Raw genomic sequence first — 17,070 nt, 5'->3', positions numbered from 1 at the left:
GATAATATGGCAGACACCCTTGGAGGATTGTGTGTGTGTGTGTGTGTGTGTGTGTGTGTGTGTGTGTATGTGTGTATATATATATATATACACATACACACACACACACACACACAATCCTCCAAGGGTGTCTGCCATATTATCTTCTGATTAACGTACAGTGTATTTACAAATTTGAATGTGCTTTAACAAAAGAAACAATACATAAGAAATTATGTACTTTTCTGTTCTCACACAATTCATACTCATTTAAAGAAAATATATATATATATATATATATATATATATATATATATATACACACACAACAAAGCTTCACTTCAGTTCAAGATGCAAAGTATGAGCCACACCGATCCAGTAAGTTGATTCAAGTTTTAATCAGGGCAAAACAACAGACACGTTTCGAGCAATCCTGCTCTTGGTCACATGACCACTCTCCCGGTCCCGGAAGTTTAAATGTATTTCCTCCATTTTTTTGCGTGAAAAACAAACATAAACATAGAAGACAGACTCCATATTGCTTTCATATGGAGTCCCAGTGCATTCAAAGTAAAGATTAGCGTCACATTCATTGTATAGTTACAGGTTAAAGCATAAAAAGTGCTATTGACCCAAAGATATAGGATTATAAATCAGCATTTTGTCCGTTTATGTGGGTATAGTACCCCAGATATGCTCATGGTTATATTTGTTACAGTTCATAAAGGTGACAAAGAGTAGAAGGAAAAGGATTTAAAACAGTTCTTAATAGGAAATAATCATGGGTATAGTACCCTATATATCCAACAGTTGTTACATTCTATTGAAGTAGAGTGAGATAGAAGCTGGGCCAGTAAGAAATTAAATCTATACTTAGTAGTCCCAAAATCAAAGGAGAATGTGGTCAAGACCGACACTTCATTCCGTGCTCATAAGGTTATTCATATCTCTTGACTCATTCATTCCAAATCGTAACATCTGTATAAGAGAAAAAACAGAGAAGATAGTGATTAGTACAGATCCTTCTTGATGGCAAAGATGAAATCAATCTAATGATGTAAAAATCTTCATCAACAATGGTAAGCATATTTCGAACCTTGGAAAGCTTGCTGATTATATCTTAACACTTAAAAATTAAAAAGGAGGGTCCTGCACAGTGAAGGGAAAACAAAAGGGGGTGGGGGAAAAGAGGGAGTGGTGGAACATAGGTATAATCTTTAAAAAAAGGCAAACAGTTAGGAAACTGTATTGCTTCAAGGTAGCGAGAGGCATACAATACTTTACAATACTTTACAGATCAGAGATGTACATGCATTTCCTCATCGATATTAATCCCCATTGGTGCGAGACAGCCAGCTTGGAGAATGAATTTAGATTCTAATCTACGCAACGCCAAGATTCTGTTATCCCCTCTGGGATTTTTCAGAATTGTGTCAAGTGCAAAGAACTATGCCTTAGTCCAATCGCTGTTATGGTGTATACTGAAGTGTTTGGCCGTACTGTAAGAAAAATCCTTATTTGTAATGGCCCTCCAATGTTCTAGTATTCTTTTTTTCACAGGAAAAGTAGTGGAGCCTATGTACCACTTGCCACAAGGAAAAATGATGACATATATTACAAACTCAGTACTACACTGTATGTTTTTGTTGATGTACCATTTTCTTTGAGTTCTTTGCAATGTGACCTCCCTCACATTTTCACTGTGTGCACGCTTTACATTTGCCACATTTGTGGAATCCCCCTTTTTTCTCCAGCCAAGTAACTTTTTTGTTCTCCATGTGTCTTCTCACGATCTGATCTTTTATCGATCGCCCTTTCCTATAGGTTATGGATGGGTGGGTACCTAGTTTTTCTTTCAGAACTTTATCTTGTAGTAGAATGTCCCACCTTTTTCTAATTATTTGGCAGAGTTGAGGTGATTGGGAGTTGAAGGTGGTAATGAGTCTGATCAGAGAATCTGATTTGATTGGTTTTGCTTTGGCAGGTTTGTACAAGGTGTCTTCTCTTTTGAATTTATCTACCTTCTGTTCTCCTTTGTTTAGCATTTTGGTCGAATAGCCCCTGGCTTGAAATCTTTTGAACATCTCTTTTTTGTTTCTTTCAAAAGTGATGTCAGTGCTACAGTTTCTCTTAGCACGGAGGAATTCACTGAATGGAATACACCATCTGAAATTCGGAGGATGACAAAATATATATATATATATATATATATATATATATATATATACACACACACACACACACACGACCACGGTTGAAACGCGTCGTCCTTTTCTACTGTGCTAATAAAGAACATTCCTGCATACGATCGGTGGGCTCGTGGAAGCTCCTCCTCGTTTTCGAGACAAAATCCAGACATCCAGTTCTCAGGCTCAAGCGGTACAACTTGAAAAGCTTTGAAGCTTTTTAATTTATTTTGCCATTTTCTCAAACAAGTGCATTGTGCAGAAAATCATTAGCCTACACGTTTTGGTCGGATTGTCTAATAAACTAGCACGCCATCTTTGTACACCAAACTCTCTATCATGGTGTGAAAGGGAGAACAAAACATAAAGCAGTTACGAGATATCCAAGTCAGCATAAGTTGCTCGACAAATACAGTATTTTCCTATGAAGCCATGAATTTGTGGACTTTGCTTATGTTAAAATTAAGCCTCCACCATGCACAGTTTTCTCATCAATAATTTAACTGCAAATGTTGCAGTGATATTATCAATGATGTCATAGATGTCATGAGTGATGTAATATGTGGGTGAATTAGCATTGCATGGCGAGGGCATGAGTTATAGTTACTTATATTAAAGTTACTTGAGATACCTATAACTGCTGAATTTCTAGGGTTTTTTGTGTGTAAAATCTGAACCTAACTTTAAGGTCCCTGTAACCTTTTTATCGGTGTATTTCTAAGGTTTTTAAAATGTTATTTCCTAACGTCCTGTAACCTTTGGTTTTTCTGCGATTTTTTTTTTTTTAAATTTTATTTGCGGACTTTCCTGTAACCTTTGGTGTTTTCAGTAAATTTCTATCGTTTTTTTTAATGATATTTCCTAACTATTAGGTCTCTGCAACCTGTGTGTTTGAGGGTGTGTGTAAGTGGGTGTGTGGTGGGTGTGTAAGTGCATGTGTGCCTGGCTGTGTGGGTCTGTGAGTGGGTGTGGGGGTGGGTGTTTGTGTGTGTTAGTGGCTGTGTGGGTGGTTTTGTGGGTCTTTGAGTTGCTGTATAGGTGGGTGGCTGTGTAAATGGTTGTGGGTGTGTAAGTGGGTGTGAGAGTGAGTGAGTGGATGTGTGTAAGCTGTGTGGGTCTGGGTGGATGTGAGTGGTTTTGAGAGTCTGTGAGTGGGTGTTCAAATGGGTGTGTGAGTAGGTGTGTGGATCTGTGAGTGTATTCTTTTTAATTGGGGGTTTGGATCTGTGGATCCACCCAAATCCATGAGGTTCCAAGGAGAATCCCCACGGCTCCTTGTGCGGTTAAGAAAAAAGGGTGTTGGATCATTTCTTTTCTATGATGGGTCTCTCACAGACCGCTCCGTTAATCCCATGGGATCAGGGGACCTCTACTGTGACCACTAATATCACTTTTTAATTGTATTTTGCCCACTGGGTACTGAGACCCGATGAATAAAAAGGTTGCCATAACTTTCCTCTCCTGTTGTGGGCAAAAACAGCATTTCTGTTGGTGCGTGGATTTGCAAATCCAAAGATGATCCACGTCGCTATATATGTACAGATTTGTGTTTCCCTTAATATTACACCAGTTCACAAAGAGGTCGCTTTCTACACAAGAGTAACCTTCCTGCCAAATTTGGTGTAATTCTGGTCAGTGCTTCGGCTGTGGCCATGTCTAAAATCTCTATGGGAATTAACATTGGGAAAAAGCGTTTTGGGACCCTCCTTTTTCCCCCCTTTTTCTCCGCCCGCTTGGGGAATCACCCTTAAACTTTCAACACAGCAGGTGAACTGAGCGTCGTACTAATTTTGAAAATGTTGTGAATATTTGTCATACAAACTCGGTCAGCCTAGAACAGCGAAGTGAGTAGAGTCAGTGGGGAACAGTCGGTGCCAGTTGTACAAACCAGGGTCTGTGGCCCTCTATTGGTGGCATTTGAGCCCACCCTGACCACATACAGCCTAAAAGGCTTACCCCGCCCCAGTGATGGAGGCCCCTCCGCCTCAGGCCAGGCAATGATAGGTCCCCGCACAGGCCCCTGGGACCATGCATGTCAGACTGGATACTCTTCTGCCCCCAGTGGGAGACACTGAAGACGGGGGGGGGGAGGGGGGTGGAGGATGATTCTTGTGGCCGATGGGGCCACCAGTCGCGCCCTCAGTGCCGAGAAGATCGCAGGTCTCTATCCAGTGGTGAGGAAAGGTGTTTTGAGCAGGTTATGGTGCCAGGGCATGATGCTCAGGTCTGTGACTGGGCCGTCACGAGGCCACTAGGTCTGCAGATGCGTCACCGCCAAAGGACTGCCCTCACCTCACTTCTCCAGCGGTGGGAAGGCCGGGCCAGACGCTAGTCAGCTGCACCCGACGGGTCCAGGCCCCGCGTGCAACGCATGCAATCAGCTGCTTCAGGGAGAGGGTGAAGGGAGCAGTCCCACCGACACCCTGTCTCCTGAGCAGCCCGAGGCGAGGAAAACACCCCGCGGCAGCCTCCGGTCCAGGGGTGCACCGCTGCAGGCCTCCACACGGCCACCGACCTAACGGGCCGCCGGCGCCCCACATCAGCGGTCGTATGTCCAAACACGGCCTGCATCGGTCCCACAAGGCCAGAGAGAGCAACGCTGGGTGCGGCAGATAGGGAAGGATGGCAGGATGACGAAAGTACTTTAGTCATCTTACTAGGGCAAGCCCACCCCTTTTGTGGTTATACTTTTTTTTAACTCAATGTATTAAATAATAACGTGACAAGTCTGGTAACCACTGACAGGATAGCTGGCACTGTTCTTCCACTGGGTTGAGTTGGCACATATGACGAGCAAGCATTGCACAACAGGCTGAGAGTTGTGCCTTCAGGCCTACAAAATGTAAAGAAGGCTCACGGAGTGTAAAAGTATTGTCAGTTCTGACGTTTTCGAGAAGGATAATTTAACCAGCAATGAATGTTCACACCAGATAAAACAAGTCTACCTAATCATCGGTTGGATACCTCGTGTTAATATCTCCTTTTTCCTGTGGTTTGTTTGCAGCGCCGCTTGGGAGATGCAGCGAAAAAAGCCATCGGGAAGTTGACTACAAGAACAGTCAGGAAGGGAGACAAGGTAAGAATGGAGATAAGTGTGCCAGCCAAATGTAGCAGTTTGTTCTTTAGCTCCCTTCCTTTTGCCCTGATCTCACCTGCTGCATCGCCCATTGTTCTCTGCCGGGATGTTGGTGTGTTTTTGTGGCTGAGCCCAGCTGTATCTGGCACTTACAACTGTTGTTTACGCACTTTATTCGTTTGATTCATGTATTGAGGACTAGTGTATTGCGCCAACATGTTGCATTTCCTAATCTCTAGACACAAAGAAATGTAAAACTGTGTGTATATGTTGGCCCCCTCAACCAGAAAACTGATTTCCATTCATCTAAAGTTTCTCAGATAATATGAAAAAATATTTTCGAATGACTCCTTTATTGTTGGAGGAAGAAGAGATTAGAGTGTGGGTGAAGCAGAATTCACATTTGGTTTTTGGCTGTTTCACATAAAGCGAACCTTGCCCAAGGACATAAGAGCACTTCACAAAAGACACAAACTACCTTACACGCTTTTTTCGCAGAGGGAGAGGAGATTTGCCTGGATTCCCAGGATGCTGCGCCTAGACCAGGATTCGATGGTTCCCCTTGTTGCATAGTCGGGCAGCCATAGCGACTAGGTCGCATCGCCTCTTGTGAAAACGGCTCGATTTGGGATCGAGGATCCAAGACGATCTAGAGCCAAGCCATAACCATGCATCTGGCTCAAGTTTTCAGTGTCTGACCCGCCTCTGCTTAGTAATTGGCAACCACTGTATTAAATGATTTCTGCTGTGGGCTCTTAAGAAAATCTGTGAACCTCTGTGCTTAGGTTGTTACTAATTAAGCACTAGTTTTACCCACTAATCCAGCTTACTGAACCATGTGCCTGTGCCATGGACACCCACAGTAGTGCGATTACCTGTCCAGGAGTCAATCGAGACTTTATAGCATATAATGTAGACCTGAATACTGACCAGTATCCTATTTCTATCCCAGCACATATACTCACTGAGCTGACTTGAACAATCAGGGCATTTGAAGCTTTACTGTGTTCACTTTTGTGCAGAATTGGCATTGCTGAGGTGAGGGTAGGGCTCCTGGCTCCTTAGCATTAACGCCTATAAGCACTAGTGGTAAAATCTTGCCTTAGTGATGAAAGAAGAATGGACGGTACGCAAGTAAGTGGTATTTTTCACCTCATATCCGTCTGATCCAAAAGAGTGCATTGTAAAGCATTTTACTATGAGCAAAAACAACAGTTGATGGACAGAATGCAGAACAATGTCATACATTCACCCCAGTACAGCGATCTGGGCCTAAATCCATCGTTTTTTTGCTCACCACACCAACCCAATTCAAACATGGCAATATGTAAATCACAAGAAATCAAAAAAGGGGGGGGAATGGACACTTGTAACCGCGTTACCTTGGTTAAACTTAAAAAACCCTCCTAAACGCCGTGATTTAGTTGTTAAGGGCGGTATATCTTTTTCTCCGCCCGACACACGCGTTATGGCATAGTCATAGGGTTAATTAAATGTGCAGTATGCCTACCTCAACCTGAGGTAACCTCTGGTCCAGCGCGGTAGTGTCCAGAGATAGTAAGGTGCCCACAAAAAATATTAAGTTTAAAAAGGCCAAGCTAACATCAAATAAGAATTTTAATACAAGTAAGATGTTGCTTGTCAATAAAATGGAAGGGGTATACCGAAGGACCGAGTTACTAGGTCCTATTATACCACTTGGAAAAATCAGTCAACATGATTCTGCTCCTCCTCGCCCAAGCGGGTCTGTAGAGCATTCGTCAGGACGTTTTAAAAAAAAAAGGTTGTTAGTACTTACACTATTTGTGCAGTGCTTACTGTGGGTATTTTGTTCACCACTTGTATATTGTTTGAGGTTTCATTGTGCCCGCAGTATGTGCTGGCTCTGGGGCAGAGCAGAAACATGTTGACTGATTTTTCCAAGTGGTATAATAGGACCTAGTAACTCGGTCCTTCGGTATACCCCTTCCATTTTATTGACCAGCAACATCTTACTTGTATTAAAATTCTTATTTGATGTTAGCTTGGACTTTTTAAACTTAATATTTTTTGTGGGCACCTTACTATCTCTGGACACTACCGCGCTGGACCAGAGGTTACCTCAGGTTGAGGTAGGCATACTGCACATTTAATTAACCCTATGACTATGCCATAAAGCGTGTGTCGGGTGGAGAAAAAGATATACCGCCCTTAACAACTAAACCACCGCGTTTAGGAGGGTTTTTTAAGTTTAACCAAGGTAACGCGGTTACAAGTGTCCATTCCCCCACCTTTTTGATTTCTTGTACCTTAACCAGGGGAACTGAATGGACAGTTATTCCTCCCCCTCCTTTTTGATTAAGTCATATGTAAATCAGCCTTGATCCTGTGCCTCATGGGAACAGTCCAGCCCGAACTGCCAAGCCATGTCTTCCCTGGACCGGAATCAAGCATCCTAGGACCGGTTTCTGGCTATCAGCCGTCATCAGCCAGGATAGCTTGACTCCAGTGGTGTGGATAGCACGGGACTCATGTCTGAGCATACCCGTCCCACTCGGGGTGACAAATGCAAAAACAACAGTTGATGGACAGAATGCAGAACAATGTCATACATTCACCCTAGTACAGAGATCTGGGCCTAAATCCATCGTTTTTTTGATCACCACACCAACCCAGTTCAGACATGGCCATATGCAAATCTGCCTTGACCCTGTGCCTCATGGGAACAGTCCAGTCCGAACTGCCAAGCCATGTCTTCCCTGGACCGGAATCAAGCATCCTAGGACCGGTTTCTAGCTATCAGCCGTCATCAGCCAGGATAGCTTGACTCCAGTGGTGTGGAGAGCACAGGACTCACATCTGAGCATACCCGTCCCACTCGGGGTGGCAAATGCAAAAACAACAGTTGATGGACATTAGAATGCAGAACAATGTCATACATTGAAGACATGGCTTGGCAGTTCGGCGCTTCTGAGATGGGGTTGCTGCGTCACAGAAGCAGAAACCTGTATTGTGGCTCTGGAAGACTCAAAGAACTCCACTGGACGTCCAAAGTAAATAAAACTCCTTAGGGGGGATGGCAGTGAGGGTGGAGGATGCTGAGGGCCCCTCAAGGTGTAGCAATGTCTGCATCATGGAAGTCCGGGAGGGTCTGGAGAGCGCATACCCAGAGCACTTCCTGGAGACCTGGATATGAGTTTTCTGTAGGCCGACTATATTTCGTCCTCTTTCTTGATCGAGTAGGCCCACTGAACACTCACACATTCCCCCGGATCCCATTGCAGGCCTATCTTCACCTGTTTCTGGAACTATAGGGACAGATCTTATCCTGCAGACAGTAAAAAGCCTGGCCAAATTAATGCATGATTCACATAAGGTATTTATCTTCCCATACTGTACTAGGCTATTGCAGGAACAGAGGAACTCCTATAAGCTACTGAACCAAAACCATAGACAAAAACACCATCTGGCGATTCAATGCTTGGTGACTAAAGGATAAAGTGTTCATTGACTTCCTCTGTGGGGAAAGCACTCTCTTTGGGAATTGGGAAGCAAGATGGCGGATTGTAGCCGCCACTGAGAGGTCGTTCTCGTCCGAGCTCCGCACTCCGAGAGATACTGGCGGTTTTCACCGATGAGAGATACGACTTGAGTGCTATGAGTACTATACAAGCATAGAGGAAGAACCTGACATACTAGGACGTACCAGGACTCCTGGGATCAATGGTTGATAATTTTACTGTTCTGCATGCTGTAACCCCGGGTGGCGTGAAGTAACGTCGGGTTGGACTGAGCCGACTGAACCGAGCGGTGCTGCTGCTGCGTTGCCGGCCGAGTTTCCGACCGAGTGTGCTGTGTCCTGCTCCGCTGTTCTCTGCTCCACAGCTACAGACAGAGGCTGCGCCGGTGCTCTGCATCTCTTTCCTGCGCCTCTCTGCACACACACAGAGGGGCTGAAACGTACAGGCGCAGTAGAGGATTCAGCGGAGGAGCTGTTAGAGAGCTTGTATTCGGCCACGGTCTCAGCTTCAGCAAGGCTGCTCGTCAGTTTCTTTTTCTGTATAGCTCCGGTTTATTGGGAGCTGCTTTCTGGGACTGCTGCAGTTAAAACGAATACACGCAACCAAGTAGCTGAGCTGAGTAGCTGAGTGGAGCAGCTGTGGTGAGTTGCCGAACTTTACTAATACAAGGACTCGCTGTAGAGGAGAGGAGAGGGGAGGTGAGGAGAGGTGAGTGGAGAGAGGAGAGAGGTTTAAAGGCATTGTACACTTGTTTACGGAATAACGAAAAGAGCAGCGCCGATGACGCGGAAAAACCCAGTGCGACAGAACCGAGCTGGGAAAGGTGTTCCTTCAGGAGAAAGTGCGGAAGGAGGGTCCGCTCTGGCGTTTAAAATGCTTAAACCAATTTCACCTGCAGTAGTTGCGAGGACCCCCCGGCGTGTTGTAAATGCTCCTAAAGTTCCCGGCAGCACAGACTCTAATGCTGGTAAGCCGCAACCTACTCCTCCGCACCCTCTTTTTCTCTCTACGCCTTCTAAGGATGGTATTCTCTCACCAGCTCCAAATGATAAGGATAAAAGCAAAAATAAAAACTTAATTGCCGGGATAGTTTTGACGAAAACTATGGGCTTAGAAGCCAAGAAGTGCCTTGTTTCTGCTACAGAGCTAGAAACTGGGGTCGATAAACTTATGGGGGTTGTTGCCCCTAGTAAGAGCCCGGATTTGGAGACCGAGGGGTCCCCGAAGCATATGGAAACACCGGAGGGTACAGTGGAGGGTACAGTGGGGGTAAAGGGGGTAAATGAAATGTTGGTGATACAGGAGGATATACCTGAGGAGGAGCCTGAAATATCCCTTATAAATGCTGCCCCTCTAACTCCAACTCCATCTCCAGCTTTATCTCCACAACCTTATTCACCCATCCACCCTATTCAATCTGACAAAGACACTAACGCAGGGTCAATTAAAGAACTTACTCCGGCGAGGGTAGAGATGGGGACAACGGTAGCGGTAGTGGCAACTGCTTCTGCTTCAGCTCTTGCTCCAATGGAAACAACACCTGAAAATACTAGCATCTCCTTGCCAGCACCAGCACTAGTACTTACACTAGCACCGCCCTTGGCATTAGATCAGAGCCTAGGTGGGCAGAGAACAGATGGAAAATGTGCTACGGCGCTAGAAAAGATGTTGGATAACGATAATGACTCTAACGATGAGTAAGAGTATGAGGAGCTCCCCGAGGACGAAGGAGTGTTCGAAAAGCGAGACCATGCTATGCTCGATGTTAAAGACAAAAAATCCTCAGGCTTTAAGAAGGGCAGAAGGATAAAATCTAAAGCAAAGAAAGGGGACAGAAAACTGAAACCTATAATGGTAGCTTCTACATTAGTACCAATAAATACAGCAGGGAAATTCATTGGAGACCAAACACCTTTGCTTAAGTGGATGCAACCTCGCAAGGCCATTAAGAATACTGTTCTGGGCGCTTCAGGAATTAATCCCACTACTCCCATAGAAGGAGGCACTTTAAAAAATCTACAAAATTCTCCCGTAAAAAATGGGGTTTTGATCAATCAAGAGCAAGATAAAAATTTAAATCCAGAGTCAGCGGTGGTAATTCCAAAGACAACCCCTGATAATATTACGCCATTTTCTGTTGATACTCAAACAAATCCTAGAGATAAATCACCGGTTATTACTGCTTTAGGCGGCAAGGCCCTTCCTCTGCAACTGGTAACATCCTCTCATTCTCCTAATGCATCTTCTGATACTTCTTCCTTGGATTTAATTTTAAAAAGTTTATTGATACATCTTCAATAGTCTCAACAACATTTTCTCCAATTAAGAGAAGACAATAGTAAGATGCAACTTAGTTTACAGAAAGTTACTAATAAACTGAACGGGGTAACGAAAGAGATCGATGGATTGCAACAGCGGGTTGTTGAAGTGGAGGAAACCTTAGCTACTACGGCCCAAACAGGCCGACATGATGAAGTAATTGGGTACCTATTAAACAAAGTAGAAGAATTGAAAAACAGGCAGAGGCGACCGAATCTGAGACTTTTTGGAAAACCCGAGGGATCAGAGGGATCAGATGCCAGTGCCTATTTGGTCAAATTATTCGAACGGGCATTCCCTGACCTGTCTGACTGGGATTGGGATTCCCAATTACAACAGGTGCACAGATTACCTATAACTTCTAGAAACAAGGAAAGCAAATACCCACGCCCAATCATGATCTACTTCGGCAATTATCTGCTAAGACAAGCAGTCTCAATCAAGGCTAGACCTAATACTACTGTGACATTGGACAATATAACTTTCTTTGTTATATCTGATCTTAGTAAGATAACTATGGATAAAAGGTGGGAGTTGCGTAAACTGATCGATCCTTTTAAATCTAAGGGTGCCACAGTCTTCCTCCAAGAACCTGCCCGTCTCAAAGTTATGAAATCTGGTCATACTTATTTTTTCAATGATGTAAAGGAGGCTGAGCAATTACTTACTAAAATGAATGTAAATGTTTAATATCAGATCGCTGAAGGAAGAGAAGGAATGAGAGAGAGGGGGAAAAGATCAGAAATAGCTAAAAAATGAAAAGGAAAGAAAATTAAGATTGTAAAGCTCACTGGAAATTCACTGGGGCACTTTCTCTTTGTTTATGATTTATGATTTCTCTCGTATGAGGTTAATACGGAGATTTGCGGGTCTGGGGGAGACCTCTCTGATTGGCTGCCCTTTGAACGGCAGCAGAAGATAAGGGCAAGCTTCCGGGGAGACACGGGGAGGGGGTGCTTTAAGGGCTGGGGGTTAGGGTTAAAGGCTGACAGTGGGGAGGGGATAGGACAACGAGGGAAAGGGGGGGGGGACAGAAAACGACAAGACAAGTTTAAGGGTAATTGACTTAGTATCTTATAGACTAAGAATGAGCTTCAATGTAAGGAAAGGTGCAGTTTACTTTGATCTTGTAATTAGCCAGTATGTTGCGTTTTAGATGTTTAGCCTGGAACGTGTCAGGCTTGAATAATAAAAACAAAAGAAATTTGGTATATGGAAAACTGAAAATATATGACCCACATATGGTTTTATTAACTGAAACGCATATTTGTTTCAAGGAAAAGAAGCTTTTGACTCAATTGGGATATGAGCTGGTGACATATACTACTTTAAATGCTTCTATTCGAGGTGAGGCAATCTTGAAAAAGCGACAATTAAGTGTAGAAGTAATTAAATCTGCGGCGGACAATGGGGGCCGTTGGATAATTACCCAAATGCAGTTAGAAAATCGCAAATTTGTTTTTTGTGCTATTTATGGGCCGAATACTGATGACCCACATATTTTTGATTGGCTAAATTTGGAACTACTTGCATGGGAGGGGGAACTTATTGTGATGGGAGATTTTAATTGTGTGTTAGACTATGATCAAGATGTTACAAAGAGAGGCATATTTCGACGTATGCGTAAAACTAGGGCGGCAATCTTAGAATTAGCAAGGATACACAATGTTAAAGATGTGTGGAGAAATCTGTTTCCCGATATACCTGGATACACCTATTACTCCCCACCCCATAAACGGTGCTCACGAATAGATCTGGCTTGGGCGTCGGATGAAATTATCAATACAGGACATATGGAGATCTTCCCAAGGATCTCATCCGATCATAGCCCTATACTTTTCATATTTAATATTGTTCAAAAGGTACCTGATTTTAGACCCTTCACGTTCCCTAGATATTTGTTAACTGACTCAGTATTCGTAGCTAAGCTTAAGGAACATATAAAAGAATATATTGAAATTAATATCAACACTGCTAACCTTCTATCAGTTTGGGACGCTTGTAAAGCTTTTATTAGGGGAGTTGCGCAGCAATATGTACTCAAACAAAACTCTATCCGTAAGGCAGAGACTAAGGCTATTTTAGCCAATATTTTATTACTAGAAAATCAGTTAGTTGAAAAACTTAGAGCTGGCGAGACGAATGCGCAAAGTATAGCTCAATTAGAAATTAAACTTGTAAGTCAGCGTTCAATTCTTAAAAGCTCTCTTAGGGAGAAAAACTCTCAGAAAATTATCAAATACAAATTATCTCAATATGAATGTGGAGATAGAGTTGGGAAGTTTTTGGCATATAAAGTCGCAGATGATCGTGCAACAACCCTAGTTAAAGCAATTAAGGGTCCCCATAATATTTTATATACTCAATCGGCTCAAATTCTGGGACAATTTGTCTCATATTATGAAAATGTATATACCCCGAGAGTAGATGCACTGAAGCTCAGAAACAATCCTATATCAATAAGAACTTGCCTGCAGGGACATACTTGGAACAAACATTAATTGACCAATTGGAAGAGGAGGTTACATTATCTGAGCTTCGTCTCGCTGTTACTTCTCTTCCATCTAATAAAGCGGCTGGCGAGGATACACTTCCTATAGAGCTATATAAAACTTGCGCAGATGAAATTCTACCACTGCTCTGCTTGGTCATTAATCCAATTGCTGCTACTGGGAAGGCCCCAGATTCATGGAAGACAGCTAAAATTATGTTCTTTCTAAAAAAAAATAAACCTCCGGTGGAGTGTGGGTCTTATAGACCTATCTCTCTGATAAATACTGACGTTAAAGTTAATTCTAAACTTTTAGCAATGCGATTAGCTCCTCTTATGCCCCATTTGGTAAATGATCAACAACATGGCTTTGTTGTTGGGAGAGATACCACTACACATGTCAATATGGCTATTACTGCCTTTGACGTTGCTACAACTGATCTCACCCCACTCGGTATGATACTTTTAGACGCGGAGAAGGCGTTTGACCGAGTGGGGTGGGATTATTTGTGGGGCGTCTTAAGGCAATTTGGTTTTAGAGGGCGTTTTTTGAGAAGTATACAGGCATTGTATAAGGACCCTAATGGTAAAATTAGCTATGCTGGGGCTCTCATCAGCTTTTCCAATCCTGCGAGGGACGCGGCAGGGATGTCCGCTATCTCCCCTGCTCTTCGCTCTCTCCATGGAGCCATTTATTAACGCTCTGGAAGCTCAAACCAAGATTGCCCCTATCTTCCATGAAGGTAAATCTCTAAAAATTACTGCATATGCAGATGACTTAGCTATTTACACCACCAACGTTGTGGATGCATTAGTAGGGATCACGGCAGAAGCTAAAAAGTTTGGAACTATCTCTGGCTATAAATTAAATATAAACAAAACACAAGTCATAATGAACTATAAGGCCAATTTACCAGTGCAAGGACTTTGTCAATCTGCAGTATATTTAGGGGTAAAGATATCATCTAATATCGCTGATATAAACTCATTAAATTATGATCCTTTATTAAAAGAAGTGACTAATCTTCTGAAAAAATGGCACAAGATTCCATTAAATCTCATAGGTCGTATGAATTTGATCAAAATGAACATACTGCCGAAGTTTTTATATCTTTTCCGTTCTATACCTTGTCGCGTTAATAACTTATTCTTTAAAAAATTAGACGGCATTTTAAGTAGTTTCATTTGGGGCTATAAGAAGGCTCGCAGGTCTATGATAATATTAAAACTCCCATATGAAAAGGGAGGTTTAAACTTCCCGGATTTCAAAGCTTATTTTTTTGCTTCTTTTTTAGGCCGGCTTCGTAGTTTATTTGTCGCTAATAACCAATATTTTTTTCACCAATTCATGCTAGGTGGTTACTCAAAACAATTCCTGGCTAATGTACAAGACCCAAATTACTTCAAACGGGTAAAATTTAAGACTGCGAGAGATGCTGTATTTATATGGAAACAGATGTTGACTAAGTGCAATACTTCGTTTTTTCATAAAGAGCTGCCAATATGGGATAATCCTGGGCTTCCAGATATTTTTAGAGATAAAATTGGCAGAGAATGGGCCAATTATGGTATTGAGACACTAGGTGATCTCTATGGGACGGATGAGTTTCTACAATTTCCAACATTGCAACTTTTGTATAAATTGCCCGAAAAAAAGAGATGCAAATACATTCAAGTTAAGGACTGTTTAGTACGCAAAATGAATCTGGTAGAAATTACCAGCTCAGATATATGGACATGTTTCCATTCTGTGCATAGAAAATCACTAATTAGCTTGGGATACAAGTGTCTCAGCCAAAATAGCTCTGACGAAGCCCCTAGATTGGCACTAAAATGGACTACCAGTTTAGGATCTAACGTGACAACCCAGAATATCTCCGCTGTCTTGGTCAATATCAGTAAAGCTGTCCAGTCTTCCAGTTTGAAACTCCAATCTTATAGGATGATTAGTCAACTGTACTACACTCCATTAAATAATTTCAAAATGGGCGCAAAATAATTCCAACAATGATCGTACTAAATGTCCTAAATGTAGTCTGGTGGCAGCAGACCTTATACATATGATTTATTTGTGCCCATTATTAGCAAAATATTGGTTGGACATAGAAAATATTTTAACCCAAAATCAACTGATCAATTTTTCGTTAAATGCCGCCGTGGTACTTTTGGCTATATACCCGGTTAGTCCTATTTATAAAGATTTGCTAAATATTGCACTGGCTTGTGCAAGACTGGTGGTAGCAAGGGCCTGGATTTCTCAGAATCCTCCTCATACAACTGAATGGTGGTCATTGGTTTATGAAATTTATACTATGGAAGAAGCTATTGCCAGGAATAGAGGAATCAAAGCCAAAATTAAGTTTATTAAAATGTGGGGTAATTTTTTTTTGCTATGTCGCCAATGATTTGAACCATGTATGTTTTTTTGTTTTGTTTATGATATTATTAATTATTAGAGATTTGTCCTGACTAGGAACTACTCCTTTTACTTTTTCTTTTTGTGTTTTTATTTTTATAATATGTATTTGCATCAAATTGAATTCGATTTATTTTATCTTTTCTGATTATGTATTTGATATGTTGATTTCCTTGACTTGCTTGTCAAATAAAAATTATAAAAAATAAAAAAAAATGACTTCCTCTGTGACCTGATTTAAGATTATTTTAAGATAAACACACTGTGTCATCACCAGTTACCTTATGGGAGGTCTTTAAGGCGGTGATCCTAGAAAGGGAATTTTCCCACATCCAGGGAAAGAAACAGAGTGAAAGCAAGCTATTGATGAATTTGAAAGCCAAACCCTGACTCTTGAATGGAGTTCTCCAAGCAAGCACAAGAGAAGCAGCGCAGGCAGCTTGAACAGCTCCACCCAGTGCTGAAGCAGAAACGTATGGATGCAGCCAAGATGGCTTAGACATTGTCCCAAAGTAAAATTTACGAGGTAGCAATAAGGCAGGCAAGCTGTTATACTGGCTAGCCAAGATGGACACTGAAGTTAGAAATATCCCCTTGAACCATAATGCGGAAGGGCAGAGGATCACAGACTAGGGGCCGATCGCTGCACTATTTGCAAACTACTATCCGGAGTTATTTCATAAATGAACATTCACCCCACCTACCCCCCCACCCCAGCCATTATTTGGAACTGCTCGAGCCCATTATGAATGACTTCATTGCACTGTTGATCAGTCGTGTGATGACCTAGACTCGCTGTTCTCACTAGAGTAAAGTCATTTGACCATATCATAGGCACCCTTAGGCAATACACCCAGTCCCAGTAGCATCCCAGTAGAACTTTAATAAACGTAGCACCTATTAAACCTCTTTGAAGGGATTCGGCAGTCCACTTCCCTCCCAGAAGACCTCTGTAGCACGACTATAACCATCATTCTAAAATCCAGCAAACCGAGCAAATGTGAAGGAGTACGCTTCACATTGGCCCATATCTTTACTTAATGTGGAATTCAAACTCCTAGCCAAAATTCCGGGCTGTTGTCTAGCAAGGGTGTTACATTGAT

The 17,070-nt window shown here is 42.5% G+C and overlaps 1 protein-coding gene across 13 annotated transcripts in view; it reads left to right on the top strand.

Moving 5' to 3' along the window:
- The window catches only part of RNF130 (ring finger protein 130), a 684,518-nt gene that overhangs the window by 347,276 nt on the left and 320,172 nt on the right, over positions 1 to 17,070 (top strand). For all 13 annotated transcript variants that reach the window (XM_078653555.1, XM_078653553.1, XM_078653551.1 and 10 more), the window contains one exon: positions 5,170 to 5,241. In XM_078653555.1, the coding sequence (XP_078509681.1) occupies positions 5,170 to 5,241 (72 nt within the window). The remainder of the gene's footprint in view (positions 1 to 5,169; positions 5,242 to 17,070) is intronic.

The sequence above is a fragment of the Lissotriton helveticus genome, chromosome 7 (assembly GCF_964261635.1).
Source record: "Lissotriton helveticus chromosome 7, aLisHel1.1, whole genome shotgun sequence".
Classification (NCBI taxonomy): domain Eukaryota; kingdom Metazoa; phylum Chordata; class Amphibia; order Caudata; family Salamandridae; genus Lissotriton; species Lissotriton helveticus.
This window is presented reverse-complemented; position numbering and strand designations above follow the sequence as displayed.